Source organism: Oratosquilla oratoria, chromosome 37 (genome assembly GCF_046742065.1).
Source record: "Oratosquilla oratoria isolate Oo_2021 chromosome 37, ASM4674206v1, whole genome shotgun sequence".
Taxonomy (NCBI): domain Eukaryota; kingdom Metazoa; phylum Arthropoda; class Malacostraca; order Stomatopoda; family Squillidae; genus Oratosquilla; species Oratosquilla oratoria.
The window spans coordinates 44,277,992-44,300,491 of NC_134813.1; the positions used below are offsets into that span (position 1 = coordinate 44,277,992).

Genomic DNA, 22,500 nt, shown 5'->3' on the forward strand with positions numbered 1-22,500 from the left:
TGTTTTGGAAAGAAATTAAGAGAGGAAGAGGAGGCGAATCAAGTAGGGAAGAAAAGGTAAAAGGTACAGATGGAGAGTTGATAATGGAAGAGATGGCAGTGAGGGGAAGATGGGCAGAATATTTTAGGGAGTTGCTGAATGTGAAGGAGGATAGGGAAGGAAAGATAGCTGCAGTGGGAAATGCGAAGAAAATGAGAGTGATGAGTGAGGAGAATGGAGGAGAAATAAGGATGGATGAGGTGAAGGCAGTTGTAAAGATAATGAAAGCAGGTAAGGCACCTGGTCTGGATGGATGTCATGCAGAATGTCTGAAAAAGGGAGGTTCAGTGATGGTGGACTGGTTGGTGAGGTTATTTAATGTTTGCTGGAGAGAGGGTAGAGTACCGGAGGACTGGAGTAGTGCCTGTATAGTTCCTCTTTACAAGGGAAAAGGGGACAAGTGTGAATGTAGTAATTTCAAAGGGATTAGCCTGTTGAGTGTAGTAGGGAAGGCTTATGGGAGGATCTTAATTGAGAGGATTAGGAGAGGAACAGAAGGAGTAATTGGTGAGGAACAGTGTGGATTTAGGACGGGTAGAGGTTGTGTAGATCAGATCTTTGTGGTAAGACAGATATGTGAGAAAGCTATAGGAAAGGGGAAGGATGTTTTTTGGGCTTTTATGGATCTGGAAAAGGCTCATGATAGGGTAGACAGAAAGGCACTGTGGGAGGTTATGCAGATTTATGGGATAGGAGGAAAGCTTTTGGGAGCTGTTAAGAGTTTTTATGAGAGTAGTAGAGCATGTGTTAGGATTGGAAATGGAGAGAGTGAGTGGTTTGAAGTAAAGGTGGGACTTCGTCAAGGATGCGTTATGTCGCCCTGGCTGTTCAACTTATACATGGATGGGGTGGTGCGAGAGGTGAATGCTAGGGTAGTGAGTCAGGGATTGGAGATGGTTAAAGAAAATGGAGAAAAGTGGGAGGTGAGCCAGCTGTTGTTTGCGGACGACACTGCGCTTGTGGCAGGGTCAGAGGAGGGATTGAGGAAGCTGGTGGCAGAGTTTGGGAGAATATGTGATAGAAGAAAGCTAAAGATAAATGTGGGTAAAAGTAAGGTGATGAGATGTACAAGGGGTGAAAGTGGCAGTAGACTGGAAGTGAACATTAAGGGAGAGCGACTGGAGGAAGTGGATAGTTTTAGATACTTGGGTGCAAGTGTAGCAGGAAAAGGTGGAGTGAAGGTGGAGGTAGAATGTAGATTGAGAGAAGCGAGTAAATGCCTTGGTGGTTTAAAGAGTGTAATGAGGAATAGACATTTGGGAATGGATGCGAAGAGGAGACTGTATGAAGGAGTGATTGTGCCAACAGCACTGTATGGGGCAGAAACGTGGAACATAAGAGAGGAAGAGAGGAGTTTGAATGTGTTTGAGATGAGGTGTCTGAGAAGTATGGTGGGGGTTACTAGGCTGGATAGAGTGAGAAATGAGGAGGTGAGGAGGAGAACAGGGGTGAAAAAGGATTTGGGAGATAGGGTTGATGAAAGAATATTAGGATGGTTTGGACACATGGAAAGAATGAGTGAAGAAAGACTAGTAAAAGAGGTATGGAAGGCAGATGTGGAGGGAGTGAACATGAGGGGACGTCCTAGGATGAGGTGGGTGGATGGGGTGAAGGGGGCTTTGGGGAAGAGGGGAATGTCTGTTGAGGAAGGAAGGGAGAGGACGGAAGACAGAGGTGAGTGGAGAATGGTTGTATATGGATGATGTTGTAACTGCATGAGGAGGAATGGGCGGGGGGTGGGGGGGGGGGTAGTATGTGTGAGTAAATTTTGACGCAGCCCGAAGGGATTTCTCCCCGTCCTCGCCTTATATGCAAAGGGGGACGGAGAGGGGGGGTCGCCGATTAAATGAAGCGGCCTTGCTGTGGATGTACTGTGTCTTGCGACACTGCTTCTGACCCAGGGCGGTGGGCAGGGTGCAGGGATGACCCGTCATCCAGGAGGTGCTCAGATGAGAGGAAGGGCGGGAGGGGTGTGGAGTGTATTTAGGGATGAAATGGGTGGGAGTGTTTTTATGCCTTTCCCTTTTTGGCTACCTCCCTTGGAAGGGGGAAAAAGCCTTGGTATATGTATGTATGTATGCCTTTGCCAAATCCCATTCTCAAAAAAATTGCTGATTTTTGCAAATGCCAATTACCAAAAACAGTGCTGATTCTTGCTGATGCCAATTAATCAGGACACCTCTAGACTTGTGGACCAAACTGGAGGCCATTGCTTGTTACCTGAAGGCCATTTATCTTTTGTAAGAGACCAGGAGCAACAGCTCAAATGACTGATTAACTTTAAGGAAGAAATGGTAATGTAGCCAGAGATCCTAATTGGAGCTTTTTGTGATTTTTTGCTTAATTCCCTTCAGTGAACATTGCACTATTCTAACCTCTCTGCCTGTGGAGCACTTGCTTCTTCAGGAGGAGACCTATCCTCTTCTTTCCCAACTGGAGCAGCAACATTTTGTGCTGCATCTACATCTGTGGTACTTTCTTCTACAATTGATTTTCTCTTTTTCTTCTTCTTTGGTGTTCTGAAAGTATAAAATATACAGTATATAAAATTTAACAAAAAGAAATGCCTACTTTAGCAAGCCATAAAGACCTCCTCAAATGTTATACAATTACCCTGGTGTTATTATACGTACATACCAAAATTACTTCACTCTTGTCAGTTGAATGCCCAAATCAAAACATACACCCATTTCACACTCATTTGATACCCATTTACTGCCCCTCCCATCTTAGGGACTCATGGCTAAAGTTATCCTTGTCCTCGACTACTCCAGTCACAGCAAGGACAGTGCAGTGAGACACTCTTCATGGCAGGACTAACAGCTGCTGGTTTACATCTGCCACTTCATCACAATTCACAAAAACATTCTTTTTCTGCATTGCACAAAACATTTCATTTAAGCAGTCTAGAATAACAAAGAAGAAACATGTTCTCCCTAACCTTTCTGCTTCTGGAGCACTTGCTTCTTCAGGTATCCCATTCTCTTCATGTTTACAATCCTGCCCATTTGGAGGAGCATCATTTTCTGCTGTGTTTTCATCTTCCACAATGGATTTTCTCTTTTTCTTTTTCTTTTTTGTTGAGGTTCTGAAATTACAAGTTATATATAATATTCAACAAAGATTGAAATAATTTGGAAAAAATTTAACTTTGTCAATTTTGTATTGGTACTGTTTCAACGCTGGATGGTGTCCCGAGCACAACTGTGCCAATGTTGTTTTTACCAGACGAGGGATTTAATTTCTTTCTTATATCTGGGTGTTGTTGGTCTTATATCTGGGTGTTGTTTATGAAGCGGCCTTGCTGTGGATGTGCTGTGTCTTGCGACACTGCTTCTGATCCAGGGCAGTGGACAGGATGCAGGGATGACCCATCATCCAGGAGGTGCCAAGATGAGAGGGATGGAGGAGGGTGGAGGGGTGTAGAATATGTAGGGAATGGAATGGGTGGGAGTGGTTTCTATGCCTTTTTCTTTTTGGCTACCCCCTATGTATGGGGAAAAAGGCCTTTGGTATATGTATGTATGTTGTTGGTGGAATACAGAGTATGGTGGTCTGTCTTGAAGGGCTTGTTTTGTGATCAGAATTTGCATGTGTTTTTGTGTGGATGTTTTGTGTGATGTATGTGGAAGGGTGCATTTGAGTAGTATGCTGCTTGTGTAGTTTTCAGCTGCATTTTGTTGGTGGTGCTTGTGATAAAGCTTGATATGATGGAATTTTCTGTAAACTCCCTCATGATAACATTATGTACTTAAGGCTTTTTACTGCTCCTGTAGAAAATTATAAAGTAATGTATAGAATGAAATATATACAGATTGAACTTAGATGTAATGATTACCTTGGGACCAGCACTGGGCCAGTCTATGTCTCTTATCAAATCCCACCAAGCACACACACACACATATAAGAAATATTTGATAAAATACATGTAACACACTAACAAAAGTCATTGTACTCTGTTACACACACACATATTAGAAATATTTGATAAAATACATGTAACATACTAACAAAAGTCATTGTACTCTGTTTACAAAGTGAAAAATGGGCACGTTATATTCAATGATTACATATCTGAGGGGATATCATCAGATCTGACTGTTGTTATGGTTAACTGGTGGTGTAATCAAAAACATGCTGGCTTTGTATTTGCTTGGTTGTGGTTCTGAATATACTCTTCTCCAATCTCCAGCAGTAACCATTATCTGCATCAACAGTCACTTCGGCCACAGCTACATGACTCATGGTGTCAATTCCTGACCTTCACCCACCACTGTTATTATGGTATTCCTGTGGTACTAATGGTTCATCTATTCCATTTGAGCACTGCTCATAACTAGAATTAGACAGAACAAACATGGTTTCCCAAACCTTTCTGCCTCTGTAGCACTTGCTTCTTCTACTGGAGCCCCATCATCTTTTGGAGCCTGTTTCTGTTTTGCTGGAGTAGCATTTGGTGTTGTGTCTATATCTCTTATAGCATTGTCTTCCACAATTGATTTTCTCTTTTTCTTCCTTTTTGGAGTCCTGAAAAAATAAGTATATACATACATACATATACTAAGGGCTCCCCCCCCCACCACCACTTACAAGGGAGGTAGTCAAAGTCAAAAGACATAATTCTACTCCCACCCATTCCACCCCCATTCACCACCCCTCCCTTCCTCTCATCTTGGCTCCTCCTGGATGATGGATCATCCCTGCACCTTGCCCATTGCCCTGGGTCAGAAGCAATGCAGCAAGACACAACACATCCACAGCAAGGCAGCTTCATTTAATCGGTGACTCCCATCCATCCATCTCATCTTTGGTTGCCCCCTCATGTTCACTCCATCCACCTCTGCCTTCCACACTTCTTTTACTAATCTTTCTTTAATCATTCTTTCCTTGGATCCAAACCATCCCAATACTCTTTCATCAACCCTATCTGCCATCTCCTTTTCTACCCCCTGATCTCATCCTCACCTCTTCATTTCTCACTCTACCCAACCTTGTAACCCCTACCATACTTCTCAGACATTTAATCCCAAACACATTTAAACTCTTCCTCTCTTATATATATAGTATCTAAAATCTAATCAAAGATGTAGCTTCCAGTGCTACACATGCTTGTTATTAATCATACATTGGGAAAACATACTAGCATTCATACAGCACACTGCAAGTTCATATTTTTCTAGTTTGTTAATAGTGTAAGTGGTTATATTACCACAATACAAAACAATAAAGAAAAAAGAACATGAAAAATTGAACATTAAACCATGAAAAGTACAATCTTGGTTTCTCATAACCCTTTCTGCACTAGTCCTATTTTAAACTCAATAAAATTGTCTGGCAATGGCCAAAGCAAAAAACCTGCAAAGGGTACTACTGTACTGGGTTGAAGATGTTATTCAAGACAGCCATTATCTCCTTCGGTATTACCACAACATCAATCTTGATCAATCTGCCATGTCATTTTCTTCTGATGACCTACAGCCCTTAGGTATCCAGCCACACACCTAAAGAAACTGTACTATCGCCTACTCAGAACAACCCCCAAAATTTGCACTAATTGGTTTCACATCTTCCCCAAACTGCCAAAATTCAAGAATGCAGACTTGTGGAACAAGCTACTTTGTTGTCATATTTAGTTACTTCTCTGTAAAGGACAAAATGTCCACAAGTACTGTATAGATGTACCATTCACTGCCACATGCAACCTCAAATATTTACAATGCTCTGCCTCCTCCAGCCTCTTTCTCTTTGCATTCGCATTCAACCTGCCAAACTGTGCTTGTTAAAGATCTTGTAAATTTATTTTCTTATTATGTTCACTATTAGGTTCTTGCTGTGTGGACTAAAGGACATGTACATAGCAAAAGTGAGGCCCAGGATTTTTGAGATCTTGTTCAATGGGAAAAATTGTCTATTCAGTTTTATTGTTGGATGTTTCTTCGATTTGTGGTTGTCTGGGGTGATCAATGTAATTAATGATTTCTGTGGGGAGGTTTCCATTTTGTTTTGTTTTTGTCACTGTTCTTGTTTGAATAATTTTTTTTTTTTTTTAAACCAAAGAAATCTACAAGAGGTCCTACAGACCATGGACAACTGGTGTGGGGCTGCAGGTTCCCAAACAGAGAAATTTGAGGTAACAACTATCATATTAAAACTTTTGCAGTATTTTATCACTTCTAATTTATTCTAGGTATAGCCAGAAAATTTCATTCATTTGAGGGAAGGGGAGCTGCTTTCCCCCATAAAGAATAAAGGGTTAATGAATGCCAATACTAAATATATTAACTTAAGCTTTCCTTGTCCTAGGAATGTTTTTGTTTAACAAATTGCAACAATTGCAAAATGATTGTGGATGTACTTACATAATTTCTTCATTGTCTTCAGCTTTGCAATTCTTTTCCTTGGATTTAGGAAAGTCTTCCTTTGTCTCTTCTGACTGTGCTCCAGCAATGAGAGCTGCCAAATCTCCTGGTTTGTAACCTTCCATTCTCTGATAAAAGGAAAAGTAAAACATTCTTTAAACATACATTGAAATTATCATTGCTATTCTGACCTTCTTCCTGAATGCTAAACAATTTCTATTGATCAAATTCTACTTTCATATACATACCAAAAAGCCCTCTCTCTTATATAAAGAAGGTTACTGAGTCAAGGCACATATCCATTACCCCTCTCACCTTAGCACCTTGTGTGTGAGAAAGGGAGAGAGAGAGAGGGAAAAAGAGAAAGTGAGATATCTCCAGATATCTATTTCTCATATCTTCCATTCCACTAAAACATTATCTCTTTTACAGTTTACTTCATCTATACCTTCACTTCTCCATTCACTGCCACATAAGACCCAAAATACTTCCTCCTAATTCTCTAAATGCCCTCCTATACACCTTATCAACTAGTCATCTTATCTGGGAAGATGTTGGGATACTGCAGGAGGATCTTAATAAATTGTCTGCACGGTCAGTGAAATAGAAAATGAACTTCAATATCTCAAAGTGCAGTGTGTTAAACATAACATTACACAACCTAGCAAACAGGTATAGCTTAGATCATGCCATATTAGAGAACACAATGTGAAAAGGACTTTGGAGTGTTTGCAAGCCCTGACCTTATATCTAGGAAACACTGCACAAATGTTAGGAGTAGGGCTAACTGGGCATTAGGATTTATTACTAAGATGGTTACAAACAAAAGTGCAGATGTAGTTATGAAACTCTATCTGGTGATTGTTAGACCCATCCTTGACTATGCAGTACAATTTCGGTCTCCATCCTATAGTATGGATATTAATTTACTAGAATCAATACAGAGGAAAATTACCAAAATAATAAAAGGTGTTCGAAATTTACCTTTTGAAGACAGACTTAGGCACCTTAACTTACACTCTCTAGAAAGACGAAGTGTGGGAAATCTAATAGAGGTATTCAAATGGGTCAAGGCTTCAACAAGGGTGATGTAGGCAAGGTCATCATATTAAGACAGCTAAGTAGGGCTTATAGTAATGGAGTCTAATTGGACAAATTTAGATTTAAGATGGAAACACATGAACTGGTTTACAATTGATAACACTAGAGCAGAGAAGGGAGAGAGGTAATTTGTTGACCATCTTTAGAATTATGAAAGGAATGGAAGTTCTTGATAGAGATGACCTATTAAAATGGGACAAAAGAGAAACAAGAGGACATGCAAAGAAACTAAAGAAAGACAGTTACAGAAGAGACCTGAAAAAGAACAGTTTCCCACACAGGGTGATTGACGTCTGGAACAAATTGAACAGTGAAACAAGTAATGCCAGAAATATACACGAATTCAAAAGCAAACTAGATGTAGAGAGATACAAAAACGGGTCAACAGGAGCATAGCTCCAGTCCCGTAAAATAAAACTAGGTAAATACAAACACATTGGCTGATGAATGGAATAGACTTAATAAACATGTGAATGCTGAAACTACTGGTTGTTTTAAGATAAGATCTGATACCTTTATGGATTGAGATGAAAGGAGTTAATGGACATGAAATTGCAGTGTAGGCCTTGTGGTCTCTTGCTGTCTCCTTCATTCTTATGTTTTTATGACATAAAAATTTCACCCCTTTAAAATTACTACAATCACATTTGTCTCCTTCCCTTTGTACTGCAGAACTATATATCCTATTATCTCCACTTTGGCTAGTCTTATCATTCTTTTCTTCCATCATAATCATTCTCCTGCCATCTCCCAATTCCACAATCAGACTTCCCATCCTCCCAACATTCAAGGACTCCTTGAAATAATACCAAAGTAACTTACCCATCTTCCATTCACTACTTTCACTTTCATTAGAATTAGTCCTTTTACTCTCTTTACCCACTACTAATTTATCTATCTGTTCTCCTTTCACTTCCTTCCCAAACAAGCATTAGCTTGTACCTATATTTCTGGGTAACCAAATAAATCACCAGCCTTTTATCTCCAAAATGGACAAAACCTCAGTCTCATATAAGATTAATCTATAAGATTAGGTTTGAAATGATTTATCTATTTTTATATTTTTGCAATCTGATATTGAAATTTGGATTAAAATTTTGTTTCTTATTATATATCCCTTTTGTCTAAGACTGAATTTCATTTAATTTGGTTAATTTCACTTTTGAGATGTGAATTTTCATTAGTATTTCCTTATACATGAGACTGGGATTTTGTCCACTTTTGGGATAAGAGGTTGGTATTTTGCCTACTGATTTTAGTCCACTGTCAGAAATGCAGTCAAAGCCAAGGAGAAAGAAGTAATTAAGAATGTTAAAAAGAATCCCAAGGTGTTCTGGAAGTATGTGGCATCGAAGACAAAAGTGAAATCACGAATTGGGGACTTGTATCAAGATGCTGAGAAAACTAGAATGGCTACAACAAATAAGGAGAAGGCAGACACACTTTCAGAACAATTTGCTAGTGTGTTTATAGAAGAACCTGAAGGAGAATCTCCACTCACTTCACCAAGAGAAGTCCCAAGATTGGAAAATATCTATATAACTAAGGATAAAATTGAGGTGTTACAGAGGATGAACACAAACAAGTCACCTGGGCCAGATGGTATACATTCGAGGATAATTAAAGAATTGAGGGAAGAACTTGTGGAGCCTTTGTATGTACTTTATAATTGCTCGCTGAATGAAGGTGTGGTACCCAATGACTGGAAGATTGCTAATGTTACGGCCATTTTTAAAAAGGGGAGTAAGAGTGATCCAGGAAAGTACAGGCCAGTCAGTCTAACCAGCATTTTATGTAAGATGATGGAGACACTATTGAGGGAAGAAATTATACAACACATGAAAGAGAATAAGCTCTTTAGTAACAAGCAATTTGGGTTTATATCTGGGAGATCAACAGTGCTTCAACTCATCAATGTACTAGATACATGGACTGAAGCTCTCGACCCTGGCTGTAGACATGGTATACCTGGACTTCATGAAGGCCTTTGACAGAGTACCACATATGCGACTAATTGAGAAAGTATCCAGCTATAATATAAAGGGTAAGTTACTAAAATGGATTCAGAGCTTCATTACTGGCAGGAGGCAGAGGGTTATGGTAAATGGCCAGTCGTCCGAATGGAAAAATGTATGCAGTGGAGTCCCTCAAGGCTCTGTGCTGAGTCCTCTGCTCTTTGTAATGTTCATCAATGACTTACCTGATGTGGTGAAGAATGGAAGCCACGTGTTTCTTTATGCTGATGACACCAAGGTATATAAAGTATTGAATGGAAATGAGGATTGTAATAAACTACAAGATGATCTGGAACAACTCAAGAATTGGACACAGAAGTGGCTTCTCAGCTTTCACCCTAATAAAAGTAAATATATGAGAATAGGGAAAACTGATGTCGAGGACACAGGATATAAGATATATGAGGACATTGAGAGATCTAATACAGAGAAGGATATTGGAGTGGTCATTGATGATAAATTAGCATTTTCCGACCATCTAGCTGAAAAAATTAACAAGGCTAACAAAATTGTGGGAATCATACGAAGGACCTTTATACATCTAGATTTGGACACATTCAAGATACTTTTTACATCTTTAGTAAGACCACATCTTGAGTACGCAAACCAGGTGTGGTGTCCACATCTGGTGAAGGATATTGATGCAGTGGAGAACGTTCAGCACAGAGCCACAAAGCTGCCTCGCCTAAAAGGGATGTCATATGAAGAAAGACTGAGAACATTATAATTACCTACACTGGCATATAGAAGATCCCGAGGTGACCTCATTGAAACATACAAGATACTGAGTGGGAAATATTACAGTGAATACGCCGAGGGATTGTTCAAGATGAGGGAAGACACCATCACTAGAGGGAATTCCAAAAAAATATTTAAAACAAGAGCTCGGCTAAATACCAGGAAATACTCTTTTTCCCGAGTGGTTGACACATGGAATGATCTGCCAGAATCAATTGTAAGTGTTGGCTCGATTACACTTTTTGAATCCAGACTAGACAAGTATTGGAAAAACCAAGAGCAAAGATATAACTATCGAGCCAAAATAACCACCACACGCAGCCAAATGAATGTACTGAGGCTGCAGCATTGGAATCACAGGCTCATTAGGGCTTCTTCCAGAAATTCGTCCATGTAAGTTATGGATTCCTGTTTCTGCAAGTCCAGTAGCAGCCAACTACCTTGGTCCTTGTGACATAAATTTTGGTAATTTCAAAGAAAGTCATGGGCTAATACAGTTTTATATCTATTTAACTAAAGGTCATCTATAGTCGGGAAATGACTGAGATGCTTTCGACTAAATTCACGCGAAATAGTACCATGTACAGTTTATGACAACAGAACAGGTTCCATGCCATGTGCATGATATAGGGGACTCAAGGAACTGCTGGTTAACTTGAACAAAATAATATGTCTACCAATTTTTATATTAAACCGATACCCAAACAAGTCTTGGAACAATTAGCATTAAGTTAAACTAAAATCAACTACGTATCAATGTGATATAACAGACCAAGAACCAATTCGCTTACTTGGCAACAATCGCAACCGTGCTGCAGCAAATACGGGTTCACCTTAGTTTTCTCCACATCTATCAATTAGTCTTTATAATTCACACTACTGTTCTGTTATACAATACTTCAACTTCATACGATGGAGGAGAAGTTAGTTTTCCTGGTGTTCATTGTCTGTTTCCGGGGTAAATATGTTTCAATGCATGCTTGTTTTAGCCACTTCGTTAATTTTACCATGCCGCTGTGTTTACGTGCTGAATTGTAGAAGACGAGATACCTGAGTATCGTAACAAGTCCAGCTAAAATTATCGTATCGTATTCACGGGATATACGGAAAATTATATAATTAGAAACAAGACGACAATCGAACAGCGAGACAATATTCAGACTCTATATTTGATTTAATAATTTGCGGTGCCTTGCAAAAGCAGAGGTTTACCACAACTATGGAAATAAGCTGAGGAGTACAATGGAAATAGGCTTACATGCTTTTTTGTGTTATCCTCGGCAATTGTAATTGTTATTTCGAACTATGTGTTCTTTTCATTATCTACTCTTCATGTATATTGATGCAATGCCAAATAAACTTAGTTATACATACATACATATACATACATACAAGAACATATCCCCTGATATACAGATAAACATAATTTTTGTAGGAATCTACAACTTGCTAAGATCAATAAAGGTGATTTTTACTTACTTGGACGAAGAAATTGTAAAGAAAATACTAGTCATACTGATAAGGTCAAAATTGGAGTACGCAGCGACATTATGGTCACCTAGTACCATTCGTAATATAAGGAAAATTGAGAGAATCCAGAGAGCAACTACGAAGATGACCCCAACACTTTCAAAACTGTCATGTGAAGAGAGCCTGCCAAAACTAGAATTACCGACTCTGGAACAAAGAAGTGAAAGAGGTGACTTGTTGACTATCTATAGAATCATGAGAGGTATGGAAGTCCTTGATAGAGAAGGCTTACTAAATTGAGATAAGAGAAATACAATGGGACATGGAAGGAAGCTCAAAAAGGACAGTTATAGAAGACACGTGATAAAGAACAGCTATCCCCACAGAGTGGTGGATATATGGAACAAACTATACCAAGCAATAGTGTGTGCAAAAACCATACACGAATTTAAGAGCAATTTAGACTGTGCGAGATACAGAGATGGTATACCACGAGCGTAGCTCCCCTTCCCGTAAGATACAAATTGGTAAATATATACATACATATACCTAAGGCGTTCTCCCCCTTGCAAGGTAGGTAGCCTAAGTCAAAGGCATAATTCCACTCCCACCCACTTCATCCCCATATATTCCATTCCCATCCACCACCCCTCCCTCCCTCTTTTCTTGGCTCCTCCTGGATGACAGGTCATCCCTGCATCTCGCCCACTACCCTGGGTCAGAATAATGCAGCAAGACACATCACATCCACTGCAAGGCAGCTTCATTTAATCGGTGATACCCCCCCCCCCCTCCGCCTCACGCAGAAAAAGAGAAGACGAGGAGAAATCTCTTCGGGCTGCGTCAAAATATAATTCACACCTACTCCCTCACCTCCCATCCTCCCAACCCATTCCCTTCCATGCATCACAACATCATCCATACACAACCATTCTCAATTCACTCATATCTTCTGCCTTCTCCCTTCCTTCCTTGACAGTCATTCCCTTCTTTCCCAGTGCCCCCTTTACCCCATCCATCCATCTCATCCTTGGTCGCCCCCTCATGTTCACTTCTTCCACCTCTACCTTCCATACTTCTTTTACTAATCCTTCTTCGCTCATTCTTTCCATGTGCCCTTGTGATGATGAATCCAGTGTCCATCGTCACGTGGTCAGGCGAGGTTCTGGTTGAGCCATCGCTAGGAGTGATGCTGGTACTGCACGTGAATTCCTCAAAGAGGCTTTGTCTCACCCGTGGACCTCAAGGAACCTTGGTCGATCCGATGCAGCCGGGCGGCACATGAGTCACACGGCTGGCCCCCAACGAGCGATTCCCTTGGGGAGGGGGGCTCGGGGGTCAAAGGTCGTGGCGATGAGGTGAGGGAGGGAGGAGGACCAAGGAGTGAGGACTAGAAGTGAGGGCAACTTCCTAATAGTCCTGTGAATTTAGTCTTCGTATTTCGTTGTTCCAGTGTTTGTCATATAGTTGCTTATTTTCTTTTTTTGTATTTGGGTTTGTACATTTCTTAGTGCTTGTCTTGTTTGTGGTATCGATGCACCGGTGGTGTATTTGTAATTGTAGTTGTCGGTAATGCCACTGTAGTAGTTTTATTGTGTCTGAATGTTTAAGGTGTGGTAGTATTTTATGTTTGGTTTTAGGGATGTGTTTGTCCATGGCTTGTTGTACCATGTTAACATATTTGTCGTCAATGTACATTTTGTTTTGTGTTGTTTATGTTTCTGTTTGTCGTATTTTGTCTTATCTATGTTTAGTGTGTTATGGAATCCTGTCTAGTCTGCTCTGTGGAATGAGTATTTCTCTGGTGTATTGTGATCGGTTTTGTTGCTAGTGTTAAGTCTATGGTGATGTGATCTGAATTAGTTAATTGTACATGTGTGATTCTGTAGTTTAGATGGTGTTGTTTGTTCTTTAGGATTATGTCTGGTGCTCCGCGTCCATTTTGTGCAATGTAAGTCGGAAAGTCCGGTCCTAAGTGTGTTAAGTATCCTCATTGTACGAGCTGTGCTATTTGTCTACCTATGATGATTGTGCTGTTGTGTCCTAGTGTTGGGTGTCTGGCGCTCATGTCTCCTATTATGTATATAGGTAGTATTTTTCTTGTTTGTTTTAATATGGGGAGAAGGGTCGTCTGGAAGGTAGGTATAAAGTCGGTATGATTATGGGCCCTTAGTTCGTGTCTATTTGTATCCCTGGCAGTTCATCTTGGAAGTCGTCTAGTATTTTGTGTGTTATGGATGGCTACTGCTATGCCTGCGCGTTGTTGTTTTTTGTCATTTCGTCTGTGTTCTGTGTTTTTAGTCTGTCAGGTGTACCTATCGATTTTAAAAGTATAATGTCGGTAATAGGTAACACTACTTGTGTGAATACAATGGCCTATCGATATATATATATATATATATATATATATATATATATATATATATATATATATATATATATATATATATATATGTGTGTGTGTGTGTGCTGCTACAAATGAGGTGGTATATATATATATATATATATATATATATATATTGGTTTTCAAAAATAACAATACTATAAAAAGTAAGCTCATTAAAAATTCACCTGAAGTAAATGAGGGCTGTGTTTACTCTATTCCATGCCTTAAATGTAACAAATTTAATATCGGCATATATATATATATATATATGTGTATATATATATACATGTATATATACATATATGTATATCTATATATATATTCAAAAATAATATTGGCTTTCAAAAATAACAATACTATAAAAAGTAAGCTCATTAAAAATTCACCTGAAGTAAATGAGGGTTGTGTTTACTCTATTCCATGCCTTAACCCATTCAACTCCGATGACAAGATGTCTTGTCATTTGGTCAAATAAAACAAAAAATCCTAAAACACCAAAATGTTTGATCAAACACCAGAAAAATATGACGTCAGTCCTCGCTTCGCTGCGAGCGAAGCGAGGATTGACGTCATATTTTTCTGGTGTTTGATCAAACATTTTGGTGTTTTAGGATTTTTTGTTTTATTTGACCAAATGACAAGACATCTTGTCATCGGAGTTGAATGGGTTAAATGTAACAAATTTTATATCGGCCAAACTGGTAAAGACTTTAAAACTAGGATAAATCAGCACAAATATAGTGTAAGGAGTGGGCAAAGTTCCAGTGGCCTTTTTATTCATGTAAGAGACCACGACCATCCTATTGACTGGGATAATTCTAATGTAATAATTTCTTGTAGATCTTTATTAGAAAGAAACATTATCGAATCCAGTCACATTAAGCAAACTTTTGACCATAATATTAATTTAAGTTTAGGATTATATAAACTTGATGATTTTATTATTGATAAAATTGTAAAAAAAAAATCTCCAAGTGTTACTAGGCCGGGGTGACGTAACGTCATGTGACCAAACGTCCTTAAAAAGTAAACATACGTCTCAACCTGATTATGAAGCATCTTGTGTGTCCTTCCCATGTTCCTAGCTTGTCTACTACTTTATGTATATATATATATATATATATATATATATATATATATATATATATATATATATATATATGTATATATATATATATATATATATATATATATATATATGTATATATATATATATATATATATATATATATATATATATATATATATATATATATCCACCTATGTCTCTGTAACTGTGTATTCCTTGATAATGTCTTAAATAGACGAAAACGTTCGGACTAAGCTTATTTCCCAGTGTTTTTTTCTGCATATTATTTTCACGTGTGCCTTGTGAATTACTGCAAAATATGGATACCACGCACCATTTCTTGGATTTCTACAACTACTCACCTGGACTTTCTCCTGTCGTCTCATCGTTTTGTTCTTCACTCATCAAATCGCACAAGACTAAACTCCGTCTTCATTTCTTGAAAACTTGCCTACAAGAACAGGTTGTTCCTAAATCGATTTTGAACAATCGACTGTTGAGGATGTGTCATAAACCTTTTGAAGAATTTCACCGCATAATCTTACAGAAGAGAAGTATATTGATATAACCAGAATTGAAGTTCGTGAATCTTTTAATATGACTAAATTTTTAAAAATTAATTTTCATAGAGCCATCCCAGAAAATTGGAAACATAGACTATTTGATTATTGTTATAGTAAATTAAGATATTCGTGTAACGTTCTTAGTGAGAAACTTAACAAAAAACTGTCTCTATTAATTAAAGACAGTGATTGGTCTAAGCATGCCAACCCTAATTTTGTTATGAATTTATCTGATAAACCTTTAAATAGTGCAACATCATGTGCTTTAGGATATGGTCTTAGTTTCACAGCAACTGAACACGAAGTTGACTGTGTTAACGTGGCCAAAGGGTTTTGCAATTTAGAAAAAATTGGTGATGTCTCTACTCAAAATATCAACATCAGCAAGGGTTTTGTATATGCTTCTTTATCAGCACATGGTATTCCAAATTGTCCTAAAAGGTTTTTTAAGTCTTTACCGTGAGTTAAAAAGAGATGAACAGTTACACATTACTAGAGCTGATAAAAGCAATTGCATTGTCATTCTTAACAAATTAGATTACATTGAAAAAATGGGAACATTATTGGGAGATTGTGAAACATATACAAAACTTACTAAAAACCCGCTTGAATCTGTAAATAGTGAGTTTAATCGTAATGTTAAAAAGATTCTGAAAGGGCATGAACATCTGATAAAACATTTTTCTTCTTTGTCCTCTTCCTTGCCTTACATGTATGGATTGATTAAAACCCATAAACTTGGTTATCCAGTTAGACCCATCATCAGTTCCACAGGATCCGTCACTTACAATTTATCCAAATGGCTTGTTACTATTTTGAGTCCTTTAGTGGGTACAATATCTTCTTCCCACGTCACAAATAATGTTGATTTCATTAATTATTTGAATAATCTAGAAATTTGTTATGGTTTTAAACTAGTTAGTTTTGATATAACTTCGCTCTTCACCCGTGTTCCCGCAATTGACTTATTGGTATATCTTGAAGAATTATTATCAAAACATGACTTGCCACTTCCAGCTAAAACCATAATTGAACTCATTAAGTTGTGTATTGTAAATTGTAAATTTGTTTTTAATGGTGAATCCACTAATATAATTTTTTTTCTCTCTAAACCTTCCAACCTCCTACGCAAGGCCCAACCCGGAAATGAGTCATCACCGGAAACACTAACTCCCGGGGACACATCTGACTCAGACGCCTGTAAGCATTCATAGAGGGTAGACGTGTCTTTAAGCTGCTCTCCGTATGTTAATCTAATACGTTAATAATATTACCATGGAAAAAGAAAGTAGTGCTAACAAGGAAAAGAGAATCTTTACGGAATTCTGACAAAAGAATCTCTACGAAATATTAATGAGAAAATATTTACGAAATATTGCCAAGAGAATCTTTACCAAATGTTAACAAGAGAATCTTTACGAAATATTACCGAGAGAATCTTTACGAAATATTGCTAAGAGAATCTTTACGAAATATTGCCAAGAGAATCTATATACATAAAAAAATAAAAATAAAGTTTTTCAGTTTTGAAAATTTCCTGGCGTTTTTATGACCACCTTCCGAAATTTTATTGCCTTTATGATTGACCTTACGAGAAAGAGAAACAGAGAGAGAGACGAGGGGAGAATTTGACGACAACGTCAGTAGACTTTGACGGCTCCTTTTGGAGACTGAAGACTCCTTCGGGAGATTTTGAAGACTCCTTCGCAAATAGGGGAAGAAGAACCTGATCAATCCATCGTGTGCATTCCAAGATCAATTTTCAGTAAGACAGAAGAAGAAGCCGTAGCCATGATTATGCCCGAAGAAATTTACACAGTGGATTATTCTAAAGACCTTTCACTGAGGGACATCGTTAGAAAGAGAAGGAAGATTTGAATTTCCACTTATGTGTTTAATGTATTTTTCATGTACAAAATCGTAGTAGGTCTAAATAAAATTATGGAATTTATTGTTACTCTTTTATTTTCCCATTTTGGTACATTAAAACTGTTTTTCAAAAATAACAATACTATAAAAAGTAAGCTCATTAAAAATTCACCTGAAGTAAATGAGGGCTGTGTTTACTCTATTCCATGCCTTAAATGTAACAAATTTTATATCGGTCCGGGTGCTTGTTCTATGTACAAAAATTTAGTATGGCTATGGGAAACCCTCTGTCCCCAGTACTTAGTAACTTGTACATGGAATTCTTTGAGATGAAACTACTACCTAGGATTCTTCCCCAACAAGTTGTGTGGAAAAGATATGTTGATGATATTTTGTGTCTTTGGCCAGTTGAGCGTAACTTAAATTTATTCCTTGAAAAACTAAATGGTATGGTCCCTTCAATCAAATTCACTTTTGAAATAGAAATAGAGAATACATTACCATTTTTTGATATTTCAATTAATCGAAATGGTAGACAATTTAAATATGACGTTTATAGAAAACCAACTAATGTCGCATCATATGTCTATTTTTACTCGGCTCATCATCAGAAGACAAAACTTTGTCTTTAGTTCTATGTTTCTTAGAGCTTACAGGATATGTAGCCCCGAATTTTTGGATGATGAGCTGAGGAAGATATATAGCATAGCTTCTGAATTAAAATATCCAAAACACTTAGTAGACACTTCTCATAAAATGGCTTACAAAACTTTCTATAACACCTCACACGAAAGAAAAGTATTTGACAAAAAGAACCTTTTGGTTCTTCCTTACAGTGAGAAATTAGTTGGTCTGCCTAATATTCTCAAACAATTCAACATCAACTTGGTTTTCAAAAATAACAATACTATAAAAAGTAAGCTCATTAAAAATTCACCTGAAGTAAATGAGGGTTGTGTTTACTCTATTCCATGCCTTAAATGTAACAAATTTTATATCGGCCAAACTGGTAAAGACTTAAAAACTAGGATAAATCAGCACAAATATAGTGTAAGGAGTGGGCAAAGTTCCAGTGGCCTTTTTATTCATGTAAGAGACCACAACCATCCTATTGACTGGGATAATTCTAATGTAATAATTTCTTGTAGATCTTTATTAGAAAGAAACATTATCGAATCCAGTCACATTAAGCAAACCTTTGACCATAATATTAATTTAAGTTTAGGATTATATAAACTTGATGATTTTATCATTGATAAAATTATAAAAAAAAAATCTCCAAGTGTTACTAGGCCGGGGTGACGTAACGTCATGTGACCAAACGTCCTTAAAAAGTAAACATACGTCTCAACCTGATTATGAAGCATCTTGTGTGTCCTTCCCATGTTCCTAGCTTGTCTACTACTTTATGTATATATATATCCACCTATGTCTCTGTAACTGTGTATTCCTTGATAATGTCTTAAATAGACGAAAACGTTCGGACTAAGCTTCTTATTCCCCCCCCACACACACACGGGGCTCGGTGGCGGATTGGTAAAGCACTGGTCTCACAAGCCAGAGAACCGGGGTTCGATTCCCCGGTCGGGCGGAGATAAGTTGGGTTTGTCTCCTTTCACGTGTAGCCCCTGTTCACCTAGCAGCGAGTAGGTACGGGACGTTAGTCAAGGAGTTGTGACCTTGCTGTCCCGGTGTGTGGTGTGTGAGTGGTCTCAGACCTACCCAGAGATCGGCTAATAAGGAGCTCTGAGCTCACTGCCGTAGGGTGGTGTCTGGCTGTCTCGACAGAGACTGCAGCAGATCCGAGGTGAACACACACACACACACACATACACACACACACACACACACACACACACACACACACACACACACACACACACACACACACACACACACACACACACACACACACACACACACACACACACACACACACACACACATATATATATATATATATATATATATATATATATATATATATATATATATATATATATATATATATATATACATATATACATACATATATATATATATATATATATATATATATATATATATATATATATATATATATAAAGAAGAAGAAGAAGACCTGGCTACGTTTCTCGTTCGCAAGCCTCGTCTGGATGCGAGCAGAGTTCCTCCGTGTTAGGCGAGGTGCAGGTGAGGGAAGAGGCGGAGGAGGAAGAAACTGGAGGATTCCTTCCCACCCGATAGCATTCGGGAATGACGTCGTGCAGATGCAGCAAGATCTCCGTTGCTTGCAGTTATTATGGTGCACTTAACCCCCCCCCCCCCAACCACCGGTTATCATACGATGACTGTTCCTTAGGCGTTGTTTAATTGCCCCATCATGTAGGTGCACTGAGAATCGTTGACTGAGGCTACATTTAGTGTAGCCAATGTAGCTGTTGTTGTGAGGCGCGCAAGACTCGAGAATATATCGATGATAATCACATCTGCCATAGAAGGAAAATGTATGTGTGTGTGTGTAATTCACCATGATCTTGGATCACGTGTTGGACTCGTGATCGACAGCTATTACTCTCCCGGATGAGAGCTCAGAGCTCATATATGACCGATCTATGGGCAATGCTGTGACCTCACACACACACACACACACACACACACACACACACACACACACACACACACACACACACACACACACACACACACACACACACACACACACACACACACACACACACACACACACACACACACACACACACACACACAACTCCCCGCCCACGAGAGTTGGAGTAACGACTCACAGCACAGTGATACTGAAATTGTGTGTGTGTGTGTGTGTGTGCGTGCGAGTGCGTGTGTGTGTAAAGGAGTAGATGATTTCTTTGAAATACAGAGAAAATTTATCAAAAGGTTTACTCAGCAAATATTTTTAAAACAATTTGTAAGCGATAGTTGTCGCTCTAAAAATATGAAGAAAAAAACAGGGAAAGATGACATATCGATAGATCTTCTGAAAGAAGCAAGGAAAGAGAGTCATTGTAGATTAGTTGAACTACACACAGTTTGTACGTCAAGAAAGCGTTCCCGAATCAATCACGGGATTAAGATGCAATTCTACAGTGATTTTATTTCACGAGGAAGGAAACCAGAAAGACAGTAATTACCGACCGATTCGTTCATCAAATGAATATTGTCTTTCATGATTCTTACAAATAGATTATGTAATGTAGCAGGTAAAAATTGGTCATGAGAACAGGGAGGTTTTACAATTTCCACACTCTACCATCAATATCTAATAATTATAATAATAATGATAATAATAATAATAATAATAATGGTGATGATAATGATAATAATACACAAATTTTGTTGAAGATGATGCTGTTTTCTGCATTAATCATTTTTTTGGATATATTTTCCAAAGATCTCACTAATCACCGTATAGCAGGGTCTAAACTCTGTAGAACTCGTGCGTAGGTGGAGATACTCTCTGATCCGGATTTCGGCTCAACTGGGTAGCGCTAATAAATCATGTGCCTGTATGTTTAAATTGGGGTTTTTATCCTTGATATAAAGGGCCTCGATTATTTATCTTTCTCGGGTCCATGCAGGTTTCCAAGATTTATATACTTTAAATAATAATAATGATAATAATAATAATAATAATAATAATAATAATAATAATAATAATAATAATAATAATAATAATAATAATAATAATAATAATAATAATAATAATAATAATAATAATAATAATGATAATTAATAATAATAATAATGATAATAATAATAATGATAATAATAATAATGATAATTAATAATAATAATAATGACAATTAATAATAATAATGATAATGATAATAATAATAATAATAATAATAATAATAATAATAATAATAATAATAATAATAATAATAATAATAATAATAATAATAATAATAATAATAATAATGATAATAATAATAATAATAATAATAATAATAACAATAATAATAATAATAATAATAATAATAATAATAATAATAACAATGATAATAATAATAATAATAATAATAATAATAATAACAATAATAATAACAATGATAATAACAATAATGATAATAATAATAATAATGATAATAATAATAATAATAATAATAATAATAATACATACATATACCAAAGGCTTTTTCCCCCTTTCAAGGGAGGTACCCAAAAAAACAAAGGTATGAAAAAAACAAACAAACAAACATTCCCACCCATTCCATCCCTAATACACTCCGCTCCCCTCCACCCTCTACCCTCCCTCTTATCTTGGCACCTCCTGGATGACGGGTCATCCCTGCATCTTGTCCACTGCCCTGGGTCAGAAGCAGTGTCGCAAGACACAACACATCCATAGCAAGGCCGCTTTATTTAATTGGTGACGCACCCTCTCCGTCCTCACATGCAGAAAAGGAGAAGACGGGGAGAAATCCCTTCGGGGTGAGTCAATTTTCCCACACATACTTCCTCTTCCCCATCCCCCCACCCATTCCACCTCATGCATCATAACATCATCCATATACAGCCATTCTCCATTCACCCCTGTCTTCTGTCCTCTCCCTTCCTTCCTCAACCGACATTTCCCTCTTCCCCAAAACCCCTTTCACCCCATCCATCCATCTCATCCTAGGTCGCCCCCTCATGTTCACTCCTTCCACATCTGCCTTCCATACCTCTTTTACTAGTCTTTCTTCACTCATTCTTTCCATGTGTCCAAACCATCCCAGTACTCTTTCATACACCCTATCTCCCAATTCCCTTACCACTCCCGTTCTCCTCCTCACCTCCTTATTTTTCTCTATATCCAGCCTAGTAACCCCCATCATACTTCTCAGACACCTCATCTCAAACACATTCAAATTCCTTCTCTCTCCCTCTTTAA

At 37.8% G+C, this 22,500-nt stretch overlaps 1 protein-coding gene across 1 annotated transcript in view; it reads right to left on the reverse strand.

Annotated features, from left to right (window-relative positions):
• Positions 1 to 15,563, reverse strand: part of LOC143019435 (uncharacterized) — a 56,593-nt gene extending 41,030 nt beyond the window's left edge. The window contains exons 1-7 of the mRNA XM_076175071.1: positions 15,540 to 15,563; positions 12,956 to 13,112; positions 11,260 to 11,324; positions 6,399 to 6,526; positions 4,411 to 4,566; positions 2,981 to 3,127; positions 2,415 to 2,558 (exon numbers count right to left, since the gene is read on the reverse strand). Coding sequence (XP_076031186.1) covers positions 2,415 to 2,558; positions 2,981 to 3,127; positions 4,411 to 4,566; positions 6,399 to 6,526; positions 11,260 to 11,324; positions 12,956 to 13,112; positions 15,540 to 15,563 — 821 coding nt within the window. The remainder of the gene's footprint in view (positions 1 to 2,414; positions 2,559 to 2,980; positions 3,128 to 4,410; positions 4,567 to 6,398; positions 6,527 to 11,259; positions 11,325 to 12,955; positions 13,113 to 15,539) is intronic.
• Positions 15,564 to 22,500: the final 6,937 nt, after the last annotated feature.